A 24695-nucleotide genomic window follows, 5' to 3' on the forward strand; every position below is an offset into this window, starting at 1 on the left:
CATCATATCAGCTGTGCGCTTTCTAAAAGCTCTTTATTGCAGAGGGTTGTTAAAAGGAACTTTGGCATCCAAGACTGAATGTTATTTCACAAATGAGATTAATGACATGAGGATTTCAGTCTGGTATTGATTAGTATGTAAGAAGATAATATTCCCACGGGAAAAATATTACCTCGTGTAATTTGTTTTAATTGCGCAAGTCTTCCTTTGTTTGTTATTATTATTCAAAGAAGATCTACTAATATTTAACTGACTTATGATTTGAACACAAGCTGAATGGAGCATTTTGCTATATCATCTTTTTAATCATCAGCACGAGCTGTTACCGCATGAACTGTACCACCGGAGAAACAGACCAGGATGATAAATTCCTCACGAGATGCTCTACTTTACAGCGACAATTCAACAATCTGTTGTTCACAAACTCCGTTATAGTTAAATGTCGTGTACAATCACGATACCAGAACGAAAAATCACATCCCACTTATCCACAGTCTTCTTTATCTCTACTGGACCCGTCCCGACCTCCCTCTGTGTGAAGCTGCAGTCGTGTTCGGCTCCGCTCGTTGAGCTGTCTGTGTTTCTGTTCCTCCCCACAGATTCCAGTCGGACTCGGCCTCGGTCAGTAAGTGGCTGGTTGGTGCCGACAAACACCTGAAGGTTCTGTCGGGTCTGGCAGAGACCTCTCACCTGAACCAGGAGTGTGTTCAAAGCAGTCTGATCAAGCTGCTGGTAAGACTCTCCTCCAAACTCATCAGATGATATCTGACCTGAAAAAGCTCAAACTCATCTTTTTTCCAACATCAATTCCCAATATTTACCCTGATTTAAACATATGTCTGTTAAAAGAAAAAAAAAAAAAAAAAAAAAAAAGGTTCTTTTGCCTTGTTTTTATGTGGTTATTCCATTAGTGCAGATATTTTTTTATTTACTGGTTTTATATCTTTTGTCACGCACTTAGCAACAGAATGTGGCTGATATCTACAGATGACATACAAACTGACCCATAACTTCTTCAGCAGTATTTGACATGCAATCTAGATCAAAATTAAATCTCTACAATGATGTTCCGTAACATGATCGTGAATAAATGAATAAAAATCTGCTGACTAATATGACATAATATAAAGTTTATAGCCTGGGTACTTGGTGGAAAACAATGACCATAACAGCTCATCACCTACACAAACTCGAACTTCTCGGGCAGAAAATCAAACGCAGAACTCATTCAGCAGTTCAGATCTACACATCTATTGGACGTGATTGAGCTGCCTTCAGACATTTATTGTCCATGTTCCCGTCCCTCAGGACTTGTCCATGGAGGTGGAGGGAATGTCGCCACTGAAGACGTCTGTTGTCAAGGATGCCACTCGGCTCCTCCACCTGAGGGAGGCTGACTGCCCTGAACTGAGGACTCAGCTCACACAGCTGGAGAACAGCTGGAACCAGCTGACCTCCGACTTGTCCAAGACACAAGACCAACTGCAGCAGGTGCAGCATTTTACGGTTTTTACCTGCAGCTGCAGAAAAAGTTGTAAATGTACTCAAACTGGAAGGTGAACTGTTAATGGCTTAGTTCTCTTGATGAATGATAAAATGTTCACAATAATCTCCAGCCTCGCTCATAGGCTACTTGTTCTCGTCAGTGGCTTAATTTCATATTTCATGGAAGTGCTGTTAGTTTTCTAAAATAATGAGACACTTTGAAATCCCCTCCAATGAGAGGAGTTTTAAATTAAACCCCGTTGAAATCTGTTCTTCTGTGATTGACGACGGGGAGGACTGTGTGTCAAGGAAAAGGTTACTTTTCATTTTTTCTTACCATTCATCACCGCTGAAAGGAAGCAGATATTTGGCATTGAAATAATTAAACCGTTTTTGACAGGTTTGTGTTGCCGAAGGTTTATTTGGATTTATTTGAAACTCTGGCAGACTCGTCAGGAGACGATGAAAAGATGTTATCTATCGTAAAAAAATATATAATAGTTTGGATGTTTTTGAAGGTCAGAGAGAGAACAGATGTTTAGTGTACGATTAGCTGTCGAGATAAATTAAATTACACAAATGTTTTCATTTAAAGTCCATTTCCTGTCTGTCATCTTAGCGTCTGGTGGCAGCACAGCCACCGGCGAAGCTGCTGTCTGACCTGCAGGACTGGCTGAAAAAGATGGAGGCTCGCTTGAACCAGGAGAAACAGAGACTCCTCAAGGCCACGAATGCAGCTCAGATCTCTGAAATCCTGCAGCAGTACCAGGTACTCTTTCCTCCGCTGCCTCCACTCTGACTTGTTTGAAAGGTTATTTCAATGTTGAAAGTTTAACTTCAAATTGAGTTTACAATTACAAGGAGCGCCGATTTCCTCGAAATTCACTGAATAAAAATCTTAAATGTTAAAATTTTTCATCCTTGAATTTTTTTTTTCATTGTTCCCTTCTCCATTATGAGTCTTACTTATTCTGCTGTTATTGTACGTCAGTGTCATTTGTGAATCACATCCTGCAACAGTCTGAATGAAAACAAAAAGCATTTCCACAAAGTTTCTTACCTCTTATTTTGAAAGAAATTGTAAAATGTTGACAATATTTATTTCAAAAATAATTCTGCAAAAAGCAAGTATTCAATCATTCACTAAAAACACCACTTATTACTCACAGTGCTTTAAGGCTAATGAATTTATACTTGACACATTTTCTTTGTAGGATTTCTGACAGGAAAGAAAAAATATGAGTCAAAACAAACTCAGACGTACCTCCATCATATCAGACGGATTTATAATTGTGTGATTGCTTTTCTTCATTTATAAAAGGGTTCGAATTGATTCCCTCAACTAAATGTCGTTTCTCAGGTGTTAAAGGCGGCTGTGGCCAACGCGCATCTCCTCCTTGACTTCCTGTGCCAGCCCGGGCTTCAGGCGGCGGGAGGAGACGTCCAGGCTCTCCGCTCTGAACGCACGGCGTTCGCAGAGGAACTGGGCGTCCTCCAGCTGCAGTGGCTGAACCTTCAGAGGGAGCTGGAGAGCCAGGTCTTTATCTCAGCAGACAGACTAACAACTGATCTGAATCGAGATGATGGCACTCTAACCTCTGGTTTTCAGATATGTTTAATATTTCTTTAGGAAAACTGAGTGAGAATTAGACAAAGAATCAAGAGCAAGTCTCAGAACTGTTGGCAAAATACATAATCCTCTCTCTGGATCCCCAAAACAAACTCTAAACATAATTCCCTTGATGGCAACGAGAGTTGAAACATCTTGTAATTTCCAACGTTTCAAGACTTTTATTCTCCACATGAATCAGCCGCTGTTTGTCTTCAGATACACGGAGCTGAACAGATTCATCACGCTTGTGCAGAGAGAGAGAGACGTCTGCAGGGTCTTCGCAGCTGGATGGAGCAGCAGAAAAAGCAGCTGAGTCGGTGGAAACGGCCCACCAGCCGAACTGCGGCTCGTCAGGCTCTGCCGGAGTGGGAGGTACGGTAACCGGAAGTAAACCGAGGTGCGGTATGTTCCTCCCTGAACTCCTCTGACCCCGAGCTTTTGTCTTCCAGGCTGCTGTGGGCAGAGCGAAGGAAGCGGCTGCTGCAATTCAGGAGTTGAAAACCAGACGAGTGCACGATGAAAAGGAAAAGGAAGAGGAAGAGGGGCACCCGTGGGATGTCGCCTTTTTTAAGCAGGCTGAGAGCATCGGTCGTGCTTGTGAAGATCTGAGTCAACAGGTAAAAGAATATCAGAGCGGAGCAGATGATGAGACCTTAAAAACACGACATATCTATTGTGACATAGGAGGTTGCTTACAGTGATGAACACAGGGAATCATCACGCAACTCTGCAGAGAGTTTTAATGGTTTCTAATTTATTGTTTCGTTTTTATGGTCCTGAATTTTTACTATTTCGATTCACTCTCTCATCAAGCTTGTTTCCCGATGCAACAGTGGAACTACTATCAGCGAAAAAAGGCTTCTAGAAATCCACACTGCTTTGCACCAAATGGTAGACAGACAAAGCCGGCAGCTAGCTGAGAATATAGAGAGCAAGGGAGTTGGTCAAAAGGAGAAACATGTTCGAGTCTCCACATGCAGCTACGAATCAAGTTAGTTTCCGTTGTACGTGTAAATAGACAACTGTTTGCGAACATGTTAGTCATATTAACTTCATAAGGTCATAATATGTCAAACGTGTGATGATCTGCCCCATATTGGCTAAAAAAAACAACAACAACATGAATGCTTCTTTAAGCCGGATTAGTGAGGGATTCATATCAAAAGACTGAGTAGATGTGAATTTGAAGCCACTTGTGTATTTGGTGTAATTTACACAAAACTGAATGCAAATTAAAAGTGTGATGCTATTGTACCTGCTCAAGTCAACACATTTGGATGTGTGACTGTTTCATTCGTGAAAACACGATGTGTGCGGCTAAAGATTTGCAACATCAACTAAAAATGGTTCAAAACATAAATCGTCACCGCAAAACTAAATTCAAATTTACGACTTTTCTATTCTAGTCGGCAGTCTTTTCACTAAACTACAGTCTTTTGATTTTGATAATGGTTATCTAATAGTTAGTTAAATGCTTAATATTCATAATAGTTAGCATAAAACCCCAGAGTCTATGATCTACTAGGGACAACTGAAATTTTTAGTTGCCAGTATTTGGATTTTGGTATCTTAAAGTCCACAGTTGAGAGCATTATTCCTGTAAGTAAATACAGAACTTCTACCATCAAAACTCTGAATAAATCCTCATCCTCCCGTTTTCCTCCTTCTAATTTACAGCTGGAGTCTGTGAGAGCAGCTCTTCAACAGGCTGTGGAGGACTGGAGCTGTTTTCACAGGACTCTGAGGGATGTTACTCTGAACACCACCAGGGTGCGCTGTGCCCTGCAGCGTCAACAGACTCCTCTCCTCTCCCTGCAGCAGGCCGAAGGATACTGTGACCTCCTCCAGGTGAGCAACAACCATCATCTCAAACCGGACACACACGTAAGGTCTTTACAGCTACATGAACAAATAATCACATGTTGTATTTTATATAAACAATCACATTAATTCAAGCAGATTTCACTGCTTCAACTCCTTCAGCAAGTTGACCCAAAGTCTGAGAGGTTTTAACAGCTCGAAAGCTGCAATTTGTAAAAGACAGAAGTATCTTTTTGTGTTTGCCTGGAGGAGCCGGCTGTAACTGTATGAAGTTCAAAGCCCTTCAGTCTCGTCCCGACAGGTTCAGTAAAAATGGGGCCGTTCGGCGGCGTCAAGCCGTCACTTCTTTTCAGTCCGTATTCTTAGTTTTGGTGAAGTAAATGTTCCTCTGAAGAGGGAAGATGAAAGACAGGTGTTGGTCTTTACGCAGCAGCTCCAGGTGACGGCCGGAGGAGGAGAAGAACTTTGGCCCGCTGTGGACAAACCTCTCCAGAGACTGGTGGAGACTCTCCATCGTGGAGCAGCTCAGGCGCTCCGTGATCAGGTGGAAGGAGAGAGAAAACGGTCAGTGGACGGAAATTCAAAGAAAAAAGTCAACAAATCACTTTCTAGGGAGAATCATGTAGCACCAAATTTGGTGATTTGATTTTTTTTTTTTTTTTTTTTTTTTTCAAATACAAAAGTGGATTAAGTGTTCTTTGAAGACTAAGAAAGTTATTTTTCTTTTTAAGCTTAAATTATTTTTTTTGACATTTTTATTGCTGCTAAGGTGAAAACGATACCGTTCACTAAACTCTGGAAAGTTTTGGAGATACGTTGCGTAAAATATTAGCGATTAAATGTATTCGTAATGTCTGTTAGATTTACTATATTAATACTATGTTTTTTTTCATAAATGGGTGCGCCATCATCAGAAATGTGAAACTTGAAAATATTATAATAGGGACATATACTGTGTACCGTTTAACACTTTAACACAATTTATGAATTTACAGTGAACACTTATTAAGTACACATTTAAATACAAACCAAAATGGATCAAGACAGTTGTTTATATAAGAGTACTAAACTCTCCATCACGGATTATATTAATGCCATTTAGCTTCCACGTCTTTATTTCGCAAGTATCAGTAAAAAAAAAAAAAAAAAAAAAATCATTTCAGCTACACATCACACATGACCGGGATGGAGTTACAGTGCTAAATGATTTTGTCAGGTGGAAGGACGTCGTGCAGGAGATTCAGGACGAACACCTGAAGACCGGGAAGACACGTTCCCTCTGGCAGGACTACACTCGCCTCTCTGAAAGCTGCTCTCGTCACCAGCGACAGGTGTGGCATCAGTGGGAGGAGCTGTCGAGTTCTCCACTGTCACCTGAACACGACACGCAAGCCGTGGTTGACTCAGTTCAGGTGAGTCTGGGGGTTTTGGCAGAGTTTGAATCTACATCGAGAGCTGAGGGGTTTGGACGATATCAAATATCATGATATTTTTCACCAAATCTCCATATTGAAACAATACTATAGGGATGATTGTTGGTGCTTTAACACAATATTTACACCGATGTTGTTCAAGTTTTGAATGAAATTGTTGCTTTAATTGTCGACCTTTGTTTGATTTGAAGTTGTAAATTTCTTTCCATACGGTTTTACGGCAGTGTGAGATGGGATGGATCTTCTTGTGATCTTCATCTGCATTTTGAGTTGCTGAACTGAAACCATCTCTGATGTTGAAGGTTACCGGGAACAAACCGAACCAGTTTGATAACAGGATTTTTAGAGAGTTTGTTTTTCATAGATACCATATGCAGGTTCTTTTTTTTTTTTTTTTTAAAGAACCATCAAATACCCCGCTTATGTCATCATGTTCCTGGTGCAGAGTTCAGAGAGTCTATGCATTACATTCACGATTTAATTACATATTTTTCTCAGAGACCGGCCTCCTCTTCCTGGAATGGAAAAGATAGCGCACACTTATGGTCAGAAATATCAGCGGTGGTCCACTCTGTGTCCGTACACCTGATCTCCTCTCCTCTTATGCGGAGTTCAGATGCTCTATTAAGTGTTGTTTATTCACATGTATACAAAAAAAAAAAAAAAAAATTCAGTCACGTGGTTTTTTTCCATTTCTACCATGACGGTCCACAGATCCATTTTTTGAGAGCAAGACTTCCATTTTTCAAGAGGATAAAAAAAAAAAAGAAGCTATTATGTAATAATCTCTTATATTAATATAAGCACAGTTAGATAGATGACAAAAAAAAACAACAGGAAATATTGTATATATTATTCCAATTAAAAGTACCAAACCAACTCTGCTCAGTAACGAACAAATACACTTATATGGATTATAAATGATAATACATTGAATTAAATATAATTCTGTCAGCAGAAGTTGCAGGATGATGCTGAGGAATTGCAAAGCAGTGTGGGAAACGTGCTGGCGGCATCCAAGCATCTTGTTGGACGGCTGGAACCGCTGGCTGCGAATTTAATCCAATCAGAGACCAGGGTGCTGTCACGTGACACCCTGCTGCTGAATCAGGTGATATCGGGGAAGAGGAAAAGTCTTCAGGTGAGAAAATTTGTTTTAAATATTTGACAACAGCAGCAGAAATATTATTTTTAACTGTACAGTTTTTTTTTAAACAGAAGTTCAGTAATTGATGGAAGGTGCTCTGTTCAATTTATTGTCTTATCGAGTTCATAAAGTGTTTCATGAACGGAGAAAAGTTTCCCTGAACTTTTAACTACTTAAATTCGAAATTTGACAAATCCTCACTGATCCTGAAGTCGGTCACGTTTGTCCGTGTTTGCAGGAGGATTTAGAGCAAAAGAATCTTTACCACACTCGACTGGAGGCCTTTGAGAAGCAGACCCAGAATTCACTGCATAAACTGAAGGCCGACATCCGTGACGCAGACTCTGTGAAGGTCGGTCACGCTTTCATTTCCCATCACCGAGCGTCCCTTTACATTACAATGCCTTTTATGAAGTATAAATGATTTTTTTTTTTTTTGATCGTGGGCCGTGTTTAATATCTCTTGAACTTTGAAGCAGGTTCTCTCGGAGCTCAGCGATCTGCTTCCGTCGCTGGTCGACCTTCGGGAGATGAGCGACTACGTGGGCCTGAACAACCGGGAGACGGAGAGGCTGCGCACGCTCAGCAGGGAGTGGGCCGAAGGCATGACTCGCACAGCCGACATGAACAGGTGACAAAGTTCAACTGAGGAGAAATGTGCCGACATTTTTTTTTTTTTGCCAAGAAAATCAGATACTTTGGTCTGGTGCAGGAATTGCGTTTGTTTATTTAACATTGTGTTATATTACAAAATGACAATTTGTTCCAGAAATGTCATTAAAAAAAAAACCGTCTGCAGAGCTGCTTCTACCTCTTTCACATACTTCAAGCTCCAAAGAGTAAATTGAATAAATGTGGTGCTTATCTAGAGTCTAATCTATTGCCAAAGTCTGGAAAGCAAATTATATATTGCTCTCCCCAAGTACGACAACATTACGACCTCTTGTGTCTGTTTTCCTGATGGATGCATTTTGAATACTTGCGCTTGTAGATTATAAGAACAGCCCCATGACTCTCGGCTCTGTGTGTGTGTTTACATGTCTCGCAGAAACTTGCAGGAAGAACGTCAGCGTTCCCAGAACTTCCAGGAAAAATGTAAAAACCTGACGTCCGTCCAGGAGAAGCTGGAGCGCGAGTCGGCGTGCAGAAAACCTCCGAGTTACTCGAGCCTCCGAGAGATGCTGTCCGTCCATCAGGTGCGATAGAAACGTTTTTCAGATTCTCTGCATTTCTTTGTATCCGACAAACATAAATATCCTTTAACTTTCCTACTTTTGGCGAGCGACAAATCATCCGGATTCTTTTGTTAACTCTCCTTAACCGCAACGTTATCGGCCGTTTTCACTGTAATTTCTTTTAATAACAGATTAGTCTGAACTTTTGATAAACAGCTCGTCCGTACGCTGCTCATGCGTTACTAAAACGGCAGCCATGTAGAAAGATAATATTTGTTAAGTCTGAATTAACGACCTCATCAATTTCATTTGGAAGGAAAACTACTGAACTCGCACTGATATTGGCGACATCACTCTGCCGGTGATGTCATTAAAAAAAGAAATGTGGGCCCTTTTACTGCACAATCACGAGCGTACGTGATTAAAAACATCAGCGATCTATGAATCTCATCGTGTCCTCCCTCTCTGCTGCGACCGCTCACTCCCACAGAGACTTCAGGCTGAAATAGTTATCGGTCATCAGCTTCTGCAGAGACTTCACGGTGACGCGGTCGAGTCCGCGAAGAAAGAAACCGCAGAGAAAAGGTAACTAACTGGAAAAGTTGTACATGAAAAGAGGTTTAACACTTTGGATAACATCAGGAACTGTTGGATATTTTGCACCAAAATCACACCCATACGATTTTTTTTTTTTGGATAGTTTATGTTTACACTTTGAGAAGAGATAACATTTTGCATCTGCCATTTGTAGATTGATTTAAAATCTTTTACTCATAAAACTTCGAGAGAAGTCGTGGCAGTAATCTAAGCTATCACATGTCATGGAACAGCTAGACGTCTCTCCGCTCGATGCTCGATCCTTAAATCCTTTTTATTTTTTTGGAGTCTTTGAAAACGTTGGAAAGCTTTCAGATTCCTGAAGGGATCCAAAAGGGAATTTCCCTCCGCTGGAACAGATTCTCACAGCTTTAAGACCGTCATAAATAACCTGCGGATTTTATGATGAAACCGTCCGTGAATGAACTCTTGCCGAGTTGTTTGTAATAGTTTGTGCCCTTTTGTTTTATTACTTGTACAATTTTATGGTGTTTTTTTTTCTCATCTCTTCTGAATTTATGATGTTTTTAGTTTTTTGGATGCCAAGCACTAAGTGCCGTGTTCTTCTCCTAAATCAAACACGCAAACCGATCTTGTTATGTTGATATTGGCACAGATGTGAACTCTTGACTCAAGTAGCCCGCATGAAGGAGAGCTGGTCCAACTGCACGGCTCTGGTTGATCAGAACCGGACCTCGATGAAGGAACAGCTGCACCGGTGGACAATCTATCAGCGTGGTTTGAAACTTGTGCGGAAGCTGCTGAGGGACGTCGACTCTCTGCTGCCCCCTGCTGGACCCTCCTTATGTACGCTGCACCAGCTCCACAGCTACATGGAGGATAACAAGGTACATCCTCAGAAATTTGAACAACTCTCGTTTTTTACAAGTGCAAAGAACAAAAATGACTTTTCTTTTCTAGTGGATAAATAATTCATATGTGTAATGTTTCAATTATTTATTAACTCTGTCTCTCCCCATATTTTTTTTGTAATTTTTTTTTTTTTTTAAGCGTGTTGAAGAGCGTTTGGATCTGCACTCTCCTGTGTACACCCGGACTCTGGAGGCTGGCAAACATCTGTGTGAAACCATGACGGAGTCGGAGTGTCGGAGCGGATTGCAGTCGGAGCTGCAGGCCGTCGAGGAGGCCTGGGAACGAACCACCTCGCTGCTGCGGAGGAGAACACACCTGGTTAACACCGCTGCACAGGTGACGCGCCTTTGTTTATTATTCATATTTTCATGTTAAATCTTACGTCACATGTTTTAGTGAATTACAGTAGAATCCTTTACTTCAAATTACTTACTGGCAAACCAATTTATGTCATCCACCGGCGGTGACTGGGAAGGGATTGTTTTGCTGTTGCTGGGTTTCTCTTTTTTATTTTAAATACTGGCTGTTGTTATGTTTTCATTTTGCTCTGTTTGTTTTGTTTTGTTTTTCTTACTCTGACTGTGTTGGTGAAGGTTAACTGGTGTTGATCCACCTCTGACTTTTATTGCTGTCAATGGACTGAGCAGCATTGAAATTTGAACATGGCCTACGTAAAGTGCAGATATATCTTCATAGGACTTTTGCAGTGTTCAGTTTAAGTTCGGTCTTGACCTCATTTCTGTGGCGTCAGCATCTTCTTCTTTGTGCTTAACTGAATGGCAGATTGAAGGCAGGTCAGGATATAAAGATGCAAAAATAGCAGATATTTAAAACACTTTCTGAATGCTGCACAGAAATGTTGACTCTACATATCGGCTGCTGACGGGGTCACAAACACGTTAGTTATTCTCGACATGCTGCAGAATGCAGAGAAACTGTCACAGATTTGATCTCCTACTTGCAGGTAGATTCTCCATCTCATACATTTTTAGCATGTACAGGACAAAAAGAGAGCATGTGTCATAATCAAGGGAGTCTGTAATGCATGACCCACATCCAGGACCTGATCCCACCCAAACACACACACACACACACACACACACACACACACACACACACACACACACACACACACACACACACACACACACACACACACACACACACACACACTGAGCTCTCCTGCCAAGAGGGATCAAAGAGCAGCTCAAATCTCTCCATGATCCGAATGCGGAGACAGCTGGTTATCAGTGTCTGTGCCCGTCATTCCTTCACTGCAGCGCCTTTATGTCGTCCTGTGAGACCTCGACAGACCACCATCTGAGAAAATACCATAAATACACACACTCGTACACACACAGAATGTGTAGAAGCAAACCTTCAGTGGTTCCAATGGTGGTATTAAAGTAAAATGTTCGAGAAATACTGATTCACATTTTTAAAACGGAGGAATCTGATGACTTCTATTTGATTTACAAAGATCACTGTGGTGTGCATTTTAAAAGGTCTTTCCTGCTTCAGGAGCTGCAGATGACATCTGAGTGGTTTGGTGATCATAGAGGTCAGGGAAAGCCGTGTTAGCCCCTTTAAGCTCATCAGGATCGACCCCCGGGGGAAAAGGGAAATCCCTCCGAGCAACATGTCAAAGATCGCACACACTGAGTAACAGTACCGCACAAAGAAGAACTGACAGCAGGAGACCAACTCGGTCCTTTTAAAGTATTAAATATGAATACATTATTAAGATTAAAACATTTATGCCGCTGTGGTTTTGTACCAATTTAATTAGTTCATTCAAGGCCTACACTATGAAATGCAGATCGGATGTTAAATACTATACAACAGATAGACAGTCATGGTCTTCAACATTTAGCATAAATGATTCAATCTATTGTAATGTAATGATTTCAGTATCTGAAAAGCTTTATGTTAAAAAATGATCTTGCCTTTTGTGTTGTTTTAAAAACACATTTTGGTGGGTGCATTTAGTGTCACAATAACAACAAATAAATCAATCAAAAAAGAAACTCAATTCTAATGTGATGTTGAAAAGCAGGTTTCCTCTGTGTTCACTGAACTTGACCCTGATTTATTCAAAAAAAATGTTTTTAATGGGAGTCAGAAGCAGCTGAATGAAGAGATGAATAGTAAAACGTATGTTTGTATGAAATGCTGTCCTCTCTCTGTGTCCCGCTGCTGGTTTAGACGCGGTCTCGGTGTCAGGAGGGAATAACCAACGTCACGTCTGAGCTGGACGAGTTAAAGCTGAAGCTGCTTGAAGGACCAGAAGACTCCGAGGATAAGGAGCCTCTCATCCAGGTGATTTTTTTTATACAAGTGGTGTTTTCACGTGTTTGTGATTGGATTAAAAAATACAGGGCTAGAATTGTTTTGCCAGCCACTTTTCCGTAATGAGATGAAAATAAGTTTTATAAACTCACTTTTTGGGGGATTTGGATCCACTTGTGACTGATTTGATGCTGTATGACTGTAAGACTTTTGAGGTAGCGTGGCACTATCATTATCTAAACTAAGAAAACAAATCCCTCAGCGATGAGTCATAAATCTTTGTTTATTTCAGATGATTTAGTTGGTTAAAATATAATACGTAATTATCTGAGCTGCAGCTACTGTTAAAAACACTAAGATAAGGCTCCTTAGTTTTTTTTAAAGTACACTGAGCTTTTCTCCCAGTTTGCAAAAACCCTAAAGTGACTAGAAAACTCATGATGCAATATTTTAATAATGTTGAACAAATGAATAAGTACGAGATGCAATAAATCCTCAGAAGAAATGTGTTCTCGGCAGTGTGGGTTATAATGTATGGAAATAAATTGTGCTAAACGGAACAAAAAGAACATTATCAAACATTAGAGTCACTCAATGTTTATAAAATCCTAGCTATAGCCCCGCTACTTGTAGGCAACCATCTAGTGGGATGGTAAAGAGAAAAACTCAATGCGTTAACAGGGCATGACCTCATTTAAGAAAAAGGTTTCCACAAAAGACCAAAAATTCTCCAAATTCTCCGAATCCATTTTAGAGTTTTCAGAAAAACAGACACTGAAGGTGACTGACACTTTTAATTGTGTAACGTATTGCAATAAAAGGCTCATTATAGAGGAAAAAAAGAAGATGTCAGTTATAAAACTGAAAATCTTCCCTGTTTGATGTGCATGTCACACACTGTCCCGTGCATAGAGTTGCTGTATAATATCCAATAAATTATGATACGAATGTGGAAGAAAACCGTATCGGGTCAGCTGCTCTAAAAACTGGTCAAAGTTTCCCCACCCCTGAGCTCCATCAGCCACCCCCATCCCACCGGAGAGCCTCCGAGTTTACCCCCCCCTTTCCCTTATTTAATACCCCCCATGCTTTCACTCCCCTCCCCCTTCCCGCCCCCTGCTACCCTCCCCCTCCCCCCCCCCTGCCCCGTCCACAGCCCTTTAATCTGGACGGTCAGAGCGACCACAAGCGACAGAGAGCGGTAGGGAAGCGACCCAGAACTTGTGCACGGCCGTCTGAGCTGAGGCGCTGAGGCGTGCACGTATGTGTGTGTGCGTGTGCTATGCAGGAGACGGAGCTCTCTCTGCAGCGTCTGGCCGGCGGATTGAGGGAACTGGCCACCATGAAGACGGACCTGTCCCAGTACGTGGCGGCCAGCGAATCGGCTCTGCTGGAGCAGCAGCTGGAGCAACTCCACGGTCAATGGGAAGAGCTGTGTATGAAGGTGAGAGCTGACACCCCCCCCCTTACCCCCCCCCACCCCCCTAAAAAAGCAAAATAATCTAGAGAGAGCGAGAGATGTTATAAAATGAAGCAGAGGGAGCGAGAGAGGTTGAGGATGGGACAGGTGGAGAGAGTGCAGAGAGAGAGAGAGAGAGAGAGAGGAGGAGGGAAAAGTTCCTAGCAGCGGTTTCTTGCCGCTAACCAGCAGCACAAAGCCTCTGCACCGCTGGGGCTGAACACACACACACACACACACACACACACACACACACACACACACACACACACACACACACATTTGCTTAAGAAAAGAGCCAGCATGTGCAGGTTCATGGAGGAAAAACTGCATCAAATCTTCTTAATGTTTCTTCTGCAAAAGTTTCCAAAAACTCCACATTTCTGCTGAGGTTGACAGTTTTGTTTGGTTTTTTTCATTTTTTTTTTTCATGTTGTTGGCTATTCCCAAAGAAGACACAACTCTTTTGCAATTTATTCTAATGCTTTAAAACAGCCCCTCTCCAACGTAAGGTTGTAACGTTGTGCTAACGGAGCAATCACATGAAAGTGTCCGACACAACAACGGGGCCGTTTAATTCTGCAGCTCCACTGTAAACACACAGCCTCAGATTCCTACAGTTAAATCTTCTGGCTCGAACACAGACGCACTTTTGTTCTTGGAAAAACCAACGGTTATGACGTGCTTTGGGACATTTTTTGTCAGTTATTAGGGTGTTATGGGATCATTTGTGCTCGTGCTGTTTGGGTGATTGTAGGACTGCGTTCCACCTGCTCCTGCTTTGGCAGGAGTTTCTTTGGATTCACAGATGCAGCGACAGCAGCCAGGAATGTGTTCAGTGTGTCGTCGTCTTTATCTGTACAAACACTTTTCACCACAAATATTGAAGGCATCAAAATAAAACCCGAGACATATCATTTCCTAAAAAGAAAAGCGACCTGTGAGTCACTGAGTGTTTAAGAATACCTGCATGCTGTGTTGATCATCATTTTGTCAGTTTGACATAACAAATTTTACTTTTATGACCATTTTTATTCCAGGAGTTTCACAATTTTGCACAAAAAAAAGTCGTTATTTGAGAAAGCAGAGACTAATTCCAGCTGCTCGATCAAACCTAAGACCTTTGAGTCTTTATTCATTCCTTGATGTGGCCGGAGGGACGTTTGGATCTGAGCCACCACAGTCTCTGCTGCACAGTTAACAGGTTGTAGGGGGGGGGGGCACTGGAATGGGTCTAACGAGCAGATGGCCTGGGTGGGCTGGGCTGAGGGGGATTCAGGGGGCAGGCTCTATTGTTTCCGGGGCTGGTGGGGGGGCAGCACAAAGTCTCTCGCACGGTGACCGCAGCACCACAATGCACCCCGAATTCTCTTAAGTCCAGAAGGCCCAGCGGTGTCAGTACATTAAAACCAAAGCGGAGCTCGTTTAAATGAAATAAATGCCACCGAGGAGTAAAATATAGCTGCTTCAACATGTCCCGTGGGCTCACTAAGCCCTTTAACCTCCAAAAGATCATCAGCCCCCTCCCCGCCATGTGACGGGGTCTTTTCACGGCATTAATCTGTCATTAGGAAAATGGACCTCCTTAATTTTGATCAAATAGCTCGACTCTCTTGGGGGATTTCTCTCAATTCAGTTGATTTCTGATCCTGACAGAGATTTAATGTCCCCGATGCTTCATACCAACAAGAGAAAACGTGTAATATTCAGTCAGTTTTACAGTATTTTAATCTCTACCATGTAATCGCAGATTTTCAATATTTAAGTGAAATTGAAATGAGCGAAAAACGTCCTTCAGTAATTCAGCAGGTTAAATGACCTCGTGCACCAAACTCAAGTCCACAAATGCTTTGTTTTTTTGTTATATTTGGGTCACAGTGTTTCCTGCTTACATACCAGGAAGAATCATAACCAATAACCCCGTTTCAGATTTAAACTGATATTCATTAAAAACCTTCGGCACCACTGTTTTAAAGCTTTTGTTTTTGCACCAGTCTGATGTTTTTGTTTGCAGTTGTTCCCGACAAGGTTTTAATGTATTTGGCAAAGTTATTTCATAATTGAAACGTATTTGTTTGTTTTTATAGCATAAAATCAACATATTCATGTCGATTATTCCTGTTTTGTCCCTAAAAAAGAAAGATAATAGATGATAATTGCATCAAAAGGTGCTGGTGTGAATATTGAACCAAAACTGAATCATTAACAGTTAAAGTTTCCATCCAGTATTCATAACCTGTAGGAAGAAGGTCGGCACATGTACACTTAGTAGTTTACCTCCAACGGCATCACAGATGACCTGCCAGTACAATTTTTATATTTTTGTATTTTTGTTTTTTTTTTTTTTATAGTTCATGGCTCTTGAAATAACACTCAGCAGTTGTTTTTTTTAACATTAAAAATACACTTTTCTGCCCAGCATGGAAATGATGATGTTTAATCTGAGAAGTGATGGTTTTCACAGAGATGTTTAACGGCCGCAAAGGGTGCAATAATGCAAACTTTTATCCCTTTCACCCCTCACAGGTATCCTTACGCAGGCAGGAAGTCGCAGACCGCGTCAACGCGTGGACCATCTTCAACGACAAGAACAAAGAGTTCTGCGACTGGCTGACGCAGATGGAGAACAAGGTGTGCCGCAGCGGAGAGCTGAGCATCGAGGAGATGGTGGACAAACTGAAGAAGGTACGACGTCGTGGGGATAGTAAAACTTTATAGGTCTTAATGTGACAGAATCCCCAAAATCAAATCCACATTAGGACTCCCGTCTGATAATATCTTGTCACGGAAACTCTTACGAGAAGATTATTTTGGAAGATTTTGACGGACACCTTTTAGTTTGTGACAAACAGATTTGGTCAAATTGAGCTGTTTCAGGAAGACCTAAATGTCAAATACCACCATTAAAAATTGAATTTATTCTGCAGGCATAATATTCTGTTTGCACACCGTAACACATTCGCGAGAAATGTTATTTGCATGTTATTTACTAAAAAAAAAAAGAAAAGAACCGTGTTTTCCAGCAGTTAGTTCATGAGTCGGGGCTTTGAGAGCACTCGTGAAGGCATGATTAGAATCCATACATGAACAACATGCATTATGCTGTTTCTGACAGATGGCGGCCCGGAATGGAAAGGCAGCGCGCTCTTTGTTCGCACACAACAGTTGTCCTTTCAGGGACTGAAAGCCTTTTGTAGCTTCCCGTCTCATCTCGAAGCGTGCTCGTTTACTCAACAAGATAATTATCGGCTCGGATGTTTCGGGATCGTTGTTTTGTGTCGTTAAGTGAGACGAGAAAATTACAGGCACTTGATACTAATTCCTGGTGAACTCTACTGGTGATAACCGACTTCAGGGCATGAAAACGGGCGTCTGGCAGGTTGAATAAAGAAACACCGAACGGGGTGGGGGGGTGGGGGGGAGGGGGAGTGTGTCTGAGACACTTTGAAATAAATTAATACAGAAATATATAAAGAAATAAAATGCATCAAAATAAACACACATTTTATATTTCAGGAGCTTCGGGAGTAGCCGGTTAAAGGCTAAAGTAAAGAGTTGTTGTTGTGTCTTCAGCTTTCTTTTAAAAGTTTTTACTGAGCTTCCTTCGTATCGACAGGTAGCGTTCCACCGCTTTTAGAGAATAAATGACAACGATATCTGCAACTTTTTTTGGTGTTTTGATGGTCATTTTAAAATGAAATGCACAAGAATTTTTTTTTAAAAACCGAGGCACTTACTTCTCATCTATTTGATGTCCTTTGTGCTAAAGGGTTCACAGATTGTCCAAATTTGTGAGCAAGTAACACAAAATAGTGTAAACAGAAAATGAGGTGTTAATGTTCAAGTTAAACTCAAATTAAAAAAAAAAAAAAATCTCCATATAAATCTAATTTAATCTGCATTTAATATCTTCTGTTTGTGAGGTTTTCTTGATTTTTTTTTTTTTTTTAATTTTTTTTTTAAGGATCATGTTTATGAAGGAGCATAATGTTCTGTCGCGCCTCCGCAGGACTGCATGGAGGAGATCAACCTGTTCAGTGAGAATAAGAGTCACCTGAAGCAGCTGGGAGAGCAGCTGCTGTTGGCCAGCGACGAGGCCAAGCAGACGCAGGTCTACGGCTCGCTGCAGGAAGTCAACCAGCGCTGGCACCACCTCTTCCATCACATCGAGTCCAGGTGAGAGCGGCTCACGGGGGGGGGGAGGGGGGACACACGCTAACACGCAGCAACCAAACACCTTAAAAAAAAAACACAAAGCAAACAATGTAAAGAAATTACTTGCGCAATTCAGAAGCAGTTTTCAATGGCGATTTGTTGGGCGCAGTGATGATGGGTAAATTAACATTGAAAGTGTGTTTGTGTGGTTGAGATGACTCCGATTTGCTGAGTACCACGCACCAAATTCACATCATAACAACCAACCAACCCCCCCCACACACACACACACACCCCTCCCAACCCCCCCAGCTCCCCTTGCGCAAGCAATTTCACAGCAAGGCCACTCGACAGTAACGAGCATCATTACTGAAGGGCTTCAAACTGGATGCCTGTAATTAAACAGGAGATCCTCTGGCTATCCATCCACCTGCTGTTGTGTGTTAGCTGTTAGCCGTACTACGCAGCTGTCGGGAACACGCGGCCTCTAATATACAGACTGTAGAGGTTAAGCCCCTGTGATGGTAAACTATTACTGCCCCCCCCACCCAACCCACCCCTCCCCAGACAGATGGACAGTCCTGTGGAAGATACAGACTCCTCTCTTAACCCTAAACACCCAACACCCAACCCCCCCGCCGCCGCCACCACCACCACCACCACCACCAGGAAAAAAAACTGTAAAAACAGAAAAGCTGTGCTTAAGTCTCAGACAGGACCATATGTCCCCCGAGTCCTAAATGACTGCCCCTCCCTTTTTATGAGTCTGTCAGCAGGATGACTCGTGAAGGAGGGAGGGGTATGTCGGTATGTATTAATCGCTGGTTCTCAAAGTGAGGTCCTCTCAAAAGACCCTGTGAGGAGATTTCAGCAGGCTTGACCTCATGTAAACCAGACGGGATCCCCGGATTCTTCACTCAGCGGGGTTGAAATCAGCTGCGTCCCGATGCTGGAAACACGGTTTATAGTGGCCATAACGCTCAACTGTGCAGCTTTTAGATTTAAAAAAAAAAAAGAGCCAAAGTTTGCTAATAAGCTTAACTGGTTTTGCCACCGTGAGCGACCCTTTTTACATTACGCAGGAATTTGATTCGAGGTCCCCCTCTGTTTTGCGCGTAAGGTTGGGATCGAGTGGTAGGTGGTCGTCTCGTCCTCCAAGCTGAATGCTTTCAGATGCAGACTCCAAAGAGAGTAGCGGGAGAAGAAAGAAAACGTGGAAAAATGGTCCTTTAAAATGATTTTTGTAGCCCTGAAAGTGCAGCTTCGGGATCATAAAGATATTTCTGGTTCAAACAGCTGGAGTGAAATCCTGTTATTAAGCATTAGTAGCGGATTCTCTGAGATACGATATTTCGTCATCGTACTGTATATTTCCATACATTTTAATAATCAAATTTCGGAGACTTACAAACGTATTGATAATTAACTCAGGAGAATTGCGGCTATGAGTGGGGTCCCAGTTCTTTCATTTAAGATTTAAAGCCCCCCCCCCTTCCGGCTCTGAGGGGTAGGGTCGCGGGAAGGGGAAATGGGATTGGGCCTAAATTCCCTTTTATTTAATTTTTATTTCCTTTTATTTATCTTTCAAGCATGAGAAATAATGAAGTTATTTCAAGTGGGAAAAGTACACCTGAAAACACGAGGGCCCCCTTGTACATGTTCAACCGGAGATCGAAATTACCGCAGTAGATTTGAGGCATACAGACAGACCAATGACGTTGAAGAAGATCACCGGCCGGCAGAAGTTAAATTCCTGCAGGCGCTGATGGTTTGGAGCACAAAAACTAAAGCTTCCTGTGCTGGGTTAAAGAAAAAAAGCACATGTGCAGTAAAGAGCTGCAGGATTACAGCGAGAGGAGTAAATGTCAGTTGGAGTTTCATCTTTGCGTAACTTCGAGCCCTCCCGCCGTCAGCCCTACTTTGTTATCTCCGTCCACCCAACCATACATCCTCCGCTTATCCTCCAGCTCTTTTCTGCTTCGTTTTTTTTTTTTTTTTTCTCCATCCTTTCTCCCCTTGTCCTTTTTTTTCCCTGGGCGAGCACCCCTGACCGGGTTTTGTGCCTTTGTTTGGCCTCGGCGTGACGCTGCTGGCCTTTTGTTGGGCTGTCAGAGGTGGAGGGGGGAGTGAAAGGGAGAGAGAGACTTGTTAGTTGACCGGGACGGTCGTATCTGCCCAGTAGAGGAGTGTTTTCATGGACAGAATTTATACTGACTGCATTATCTCTCGATTACATGGCCGTGAACATGAAGCCGCATTAACTACACGCACAGACTTCTACTCACTACACACTCGACATTATTCCCTCTGTTAAGGTAAAGACTTTTGATACAAATACCAACAAAATACTTTTTTTTTTTTTCTACAAATCACCCTTTTTAAGCCATTTAGTAAACGTGCCTGTGTAAAAAAAAAAAAAAAGTTTAACGTTCGCAGAGTTATGATTAAATCGGGGATCTGATCGAGAATATGGGAACATTTTGGTTTCTTGAGGTTCTAATCTAATCTAAACATTTTTTGAATGGTGCCTCTGCAATTCCCTGAGTTTTAGACCAAGACCAAATGTATTTTTAGCCAGGCTTTAAGAATATTTTTTTTTTTTTAGCCACTCAATGGATGGCTGAATTGGTTCGGTTGGTCCACAGTGAAATATCTCAAAACTTATTGGATGGATTGCTGTGAAGTTTTGTCGCGACGGTCATCGTGTCCACAACATGAATCGCAATGACCGTGATGATCCCCCGACTTACCAAAGTAGCCGAAGTTTTTCAATGTTGTCCGATCATAACGTCATCCTTCATCCAAATATCCTCTCAAAGAAGGACGAAAATGTCAGAAATCTCCAAACTGTGAACTTCGAAAACAGACACGGATCTAACGTGAGTCACTCGTTTCAAACACTCTCCTGTCGACAGTCGGCTGAATGTGCGGCATCTGTTGGGACTCTTCCGTGCGTTCTTCAGGCCGACGCTGACACTCATGGCTGTTTTTGATTATTATTATTATTATTATTATTATTATTATATTGGCGGCGAGCCTGACGGGAGAGGACAGATCAAATGGGGAAATTAACTCAAACTCCCAAATGGGGCACACTTCAGGCTTTTAAGGCTCAGAAGAGAGCTTTTATTGTCCCATTTGTTGCTATGACACCAGTCAGTGCGGCGCAGAGTGCTTGTGTGTGTCTGTGTGTGTGTGTTCATGAGGAAGTCAGTTGCCATGGTGACTTTGAAGGTTTAGTGAAAGATACCTGAGAGGGTTTTAGTTCAGCAAAGAGCTAAACTTTTTTGTTTTTCTTTTCTTTTTTTACCTTTTGTTTCTTTTGACCTTTCTGGTTTCACTCCTGTTTCTTTTACTTTCTTTCATGTCATTTATTTTTGTTTTATTTATTTGTTTCTTCTTTTGCTTTTTTTTGTCCTTTTTTCTTCTCATTGTCTTTTTTCATGTCATTCTTTCTTTCTATCTATCCTATTTCTTTATCATCTGTCTTCATATTTCTTTTCTTGTTTTTGTCATGTTGTACCTCTGTCTTTTTTCCATTTTGGTTTTGATGATTTCTCTTTTTTGTCTTGTCTTTTTTCTTTTTAATTTTCTCTAAATATTTTTAACTGGTTCCCAAACCTAAAGACTGGGTCCCCCATGAGGTCAAAAGTAGCCTTACCTTATTGAAAACTTTTTTTTTCTTGTTAATTAAAGAATAATTTTGCCTCAGGCCTAAAAAAATGTCTCATCGATCTCTCTTTGGCTGACTTGGTTATCAGCAGATATATTTAACTGAGGACGACGGATCACAAGTGACAAACCTCTCAATTAGATGTCAGTCAGAACCCACAATAAATAATTACTAATAGTTCAAATAGTCGTGATCGATTTCCTGGTTTTGAATTAGTGTGGTACACTTTATATAACTGTGTGTGTGTGTGTGTGTGTGTGTGTGTGTGTGTGTGTGTGTGTGTGTGTGTGTGTGTGTGTTTTCAGGGTGAAGAAGCTGAAGGAGACTCTGGTGACGGTGCAGCAGCTGGATAAGAACATGAGTAACCTTCGATCGTGGCTCTCTCGCATCGAGGCCGAGCTGTCTAGACCCATCAAATACAGCGTGTGTCACGAACAGGAGATCCAGAGGAGGCTGGCTGAGCAGCAGGTGGACACGCACACACACACACACGCACACACACACACACACACACACACACACACACACACACACACACACACACACACACACACACACACACACACACACACACACACACACACACACACACACACACACACACACAACTCCACAGCAGTTGTCGAAAGCTTCACTGTTGTGCCGTTTCATGTCTCATTGTTATTGTTCGTGGTTTCTTGTTTTCTTTTGTTTATTTTTCTGTTTCAATTTTTATTCCGTCTGAATATCTTGTTTCTCGCTCTTCTTTCTTTTTTTCATGTCCATTGTTTTTTGTTTTGTTTCTCCCGGTTCTCTGTCACTCCCGATTACTCTTTGTCTGTTTATGATAAATAATTCGTATCCGTCTTTGTTTAATTTTGGGAGTGATGGTCTCACTCGGTGTCCTCCGTCGTTGGCCTGACGTTTGACACATCAGGTCCGTGGGGTGGACCGCTGTAACGCCCGTCCTCATGTCTGTCCAGGAGCTGCAGCGGGACATCGAGCAGCACACGGAGGGCGTCGCGTCGGTGCTCAGTCTGTGCGACGTTCTGCTGCGGGACGAAGATGCCGGCGGCGGCACCGAGGCGGAGAGCGACTCCCTGCAGGAGACCAGCCGCAGCCTGGACCAGCGCTGGAGGACCATCTGTGCTCTGGCTCTGGACCGGAGGCTCAGGTAGGAGCTAAAACACACTCGCGCTGAATTAAACTGACCAGTGCACATCTACAGTAAATATGTGCACTGCAGATGACAGAAGAACCTCCGGGCTCTTTATCTGTTATCATATTTTATGATTCATGGAGCTCTTGAGCCAATTAATCCACAAACACACTTCTACGATGAGCACCTGTTTAGGACCTCTAAACTTTACACCTGATGTCATCACGCTGAAAGAATTTGTTCCATTTTGTTCATTTCAAATCTAAATAAACATATATGTTGATTAAGAACTTCTACTTTTAGCTGTTTTTTGGTTGTTGTTTTTTTTAGCTTGAATGTTACAATGTTCACCCCAACATGATGTGTCCCTGCAGGATCGAGGAGACGTGGAGTCTCTGGTGTAAGTTCTTCAATGACTACTCGCAGTTCGAGGATTGGCTGAAGATGGCCGAACGGACCGCTGCCAGCCCAAACTCTGCAGACGTCCTTTTCACTGTCGCCAAGGAGGAACTCAAGAAGTTTGAGGTCAGTTGTGAGGTTCAGCAGAGGCTTGCAGCTGCTTTATTTTATTTGATCAGTTCTTCTCTGTTTTTTATTTGTTTTGTTTTTCCTCCAAGTTGAATACTGGAATTGTTCTGTATTCAATTTTATGCCACCAGAATTCATGAATTTTTGATTGTTGAGTTGACAGACTTTAAAAATGTTTTTCCTTCTTGCTGCTGCGCGACCAAAACAATGGAAAAGAAATCAATTTAAGACCCATTGTTCTATGACTGATCATTATCAACAAGCAAAATGGGCATAATTCCTGAAACTGTTGATTTTCATTATCAACTAAATCTAAATGAATCAAATCAATTCTTAATCCAATAAATATTTATCATTTGGTCTTTATAAAATGTCAGGAAATAGTCAAATGTTCCACTCACAGTGTCCAAAAGCTCATTTACATATTAAAATGTGTTTCTTTTTGTTTTACCAAGGCAGCCCAAAAATATTTATATTTCTAAAGTTCAAATTTTTTTTACCTTTTTTTCTTAAAAAAAAAAAAAACCTGTGTAAAGGGCAGATTCATTTTCAAAATTGGGGCAGAATAATTTTTGGTTGAACGAGTAATTGTTTAATCAATTAATCATTTCAGCTCTGTTTCACACTATGAGAACAAAACCACAATCACACACTGAATCATTCATTCATTCCTTCTTCTGTCTTCAGGGTTTCCAGAGGCAGGTTCATGAGCGTCTGACCCAGCTGGAGCTGGTCAACAACCAGTACCGCCGCCTGGCCCGGGAGAACCGCACCGACCGGGCCAGCCAGCTCAAAGCCATGGTCCACGAAGGCAACCGGCGCTGGGACACCCTGCACCGAAGGGTGGCCGCCATCCTCCGCAGGCTCAAGGTACGCCGCAGGAAGTCAACCTAAAAGTTTTTTTTTTTTTTCTTTGTGCCACATTTAACTCATGAGCAAATTAATTTGGAGTTCAGTGTTAAAGTTTCTGTCCAGTTCCAGCGTTGTTCAGAGGAGTTTGAAATATGACTTGTAAAAAGCCGTGATGTATTATCACGTGAACTGAGCTTCACTGTTCCTCTCAACAAACGTCGGAAACACTTTCACAGTAATTCTCACATGCTGGGTTTTAACCTACACTGGCACATGAATTCTTTCTCCTCTTTCTAAAAGTCAAATATTTCTACTCTTCTACTTTTATTTTTTTTAAAGATAAATCCCTTACCCTCATTTGAAGTTGACAAATTGTTCTCGACGTCATTTGAAGGATTCATTTCCAGTCCTCTGCTTCAGTTCTCCATCACACGGTCTCTCTTACATACTGTTACACG

At 41.8% G+C, this 24695-nt stretch overlaps 1 protein-coding gene across 1 annotated transcript in view; it reads left to right on the forward strand.

Annotated features, from left to right (window-relative positions):
* Positions 1–24695, forward strand: part of syne2a (spectrin repeat containing, nuclear envelope 2a) — a 78451-nt gene that overhangs the window by 47367 nt on the left and 6389 nt on the right. The window contains exons 74-97 of the mRNA XM_069715441.1: positions 600–732; positions 1309–1491; positions 2105–2254; positions 2846–3022; positions 3314–3469; positions 3547–3714; positions 4775–4945; positions 5349–5482; positions 6135–6330; positions 7307–7492; positions 7737–7850; positions 7975–8129; positions 8547–8694; positions 9164–9258; positions 9887–10118; positions 10282–10479; positions 12349–12462; positions 13721–13876; positions 16418–16576; positions 17901–18067; positions 22025–22187; positions 22682–22872; positions 23232–23382; positions 24073–24255. Coding sequence (XP_069571542.1) covers positions 600–732; positions 1309–1491; positions 2105–2254; positions 2846–3022; positions 3314–3469; positions 3547–3714; positions 4775–4945; positions 5349–5482; positions 6135–6330; positions 7307–7492; positions 7737–7850; positions 7975–8129; positions 8547–8694; positions 9164–9258; positions 9887–10118; positions 10282–10479; positions 12349–12462; positions 13721–13876; positions 16418–16576; positions 17901–18067; positions 22025–22187; positions 22682–22872; positions 23232–23382; positions 24073–24255 — 3880 coding nt within the window. The remainder of the gene's footprint in view (positions 1–599; positions 733–1308; positions 1492–2104; positions 2255–2845; positions 3023–3313; positions 3470–3546; positions 3715–4774; positions 4946–5348; positions 5483–6134; positions 6331–7306; positions 7493–7736; positions 7851–7974; positions 8130–8546; positions 8695–9163; positions 9259–9886; positions 10119–10281; positions 10480–12348; positions 12463–13720; positions 13877–16417; positions 16577–17900; positions 18068–22024; positions 22188–22681; positions 22873–23231; positions 23383–24072; positions 24256–24695) is intronic.

The sequence above is a fragment of the Brachyistius frenatus genome, unplaced genomic scaffold (genome assembly GCF_029030835.1).
Source record: "Brachyistius frenatus isolate BFR_SWC_R1_liver_20210118 unplaced genomic scaffold, ASM2903083v1 Contig_143, whole genome shotgun sequence".
Lineage (NCBI taxonomy): Eukaryota > Metazoa > Chordata > Actinopteri > Embiotocidae > Brachyistius > Brachyistius frenatus.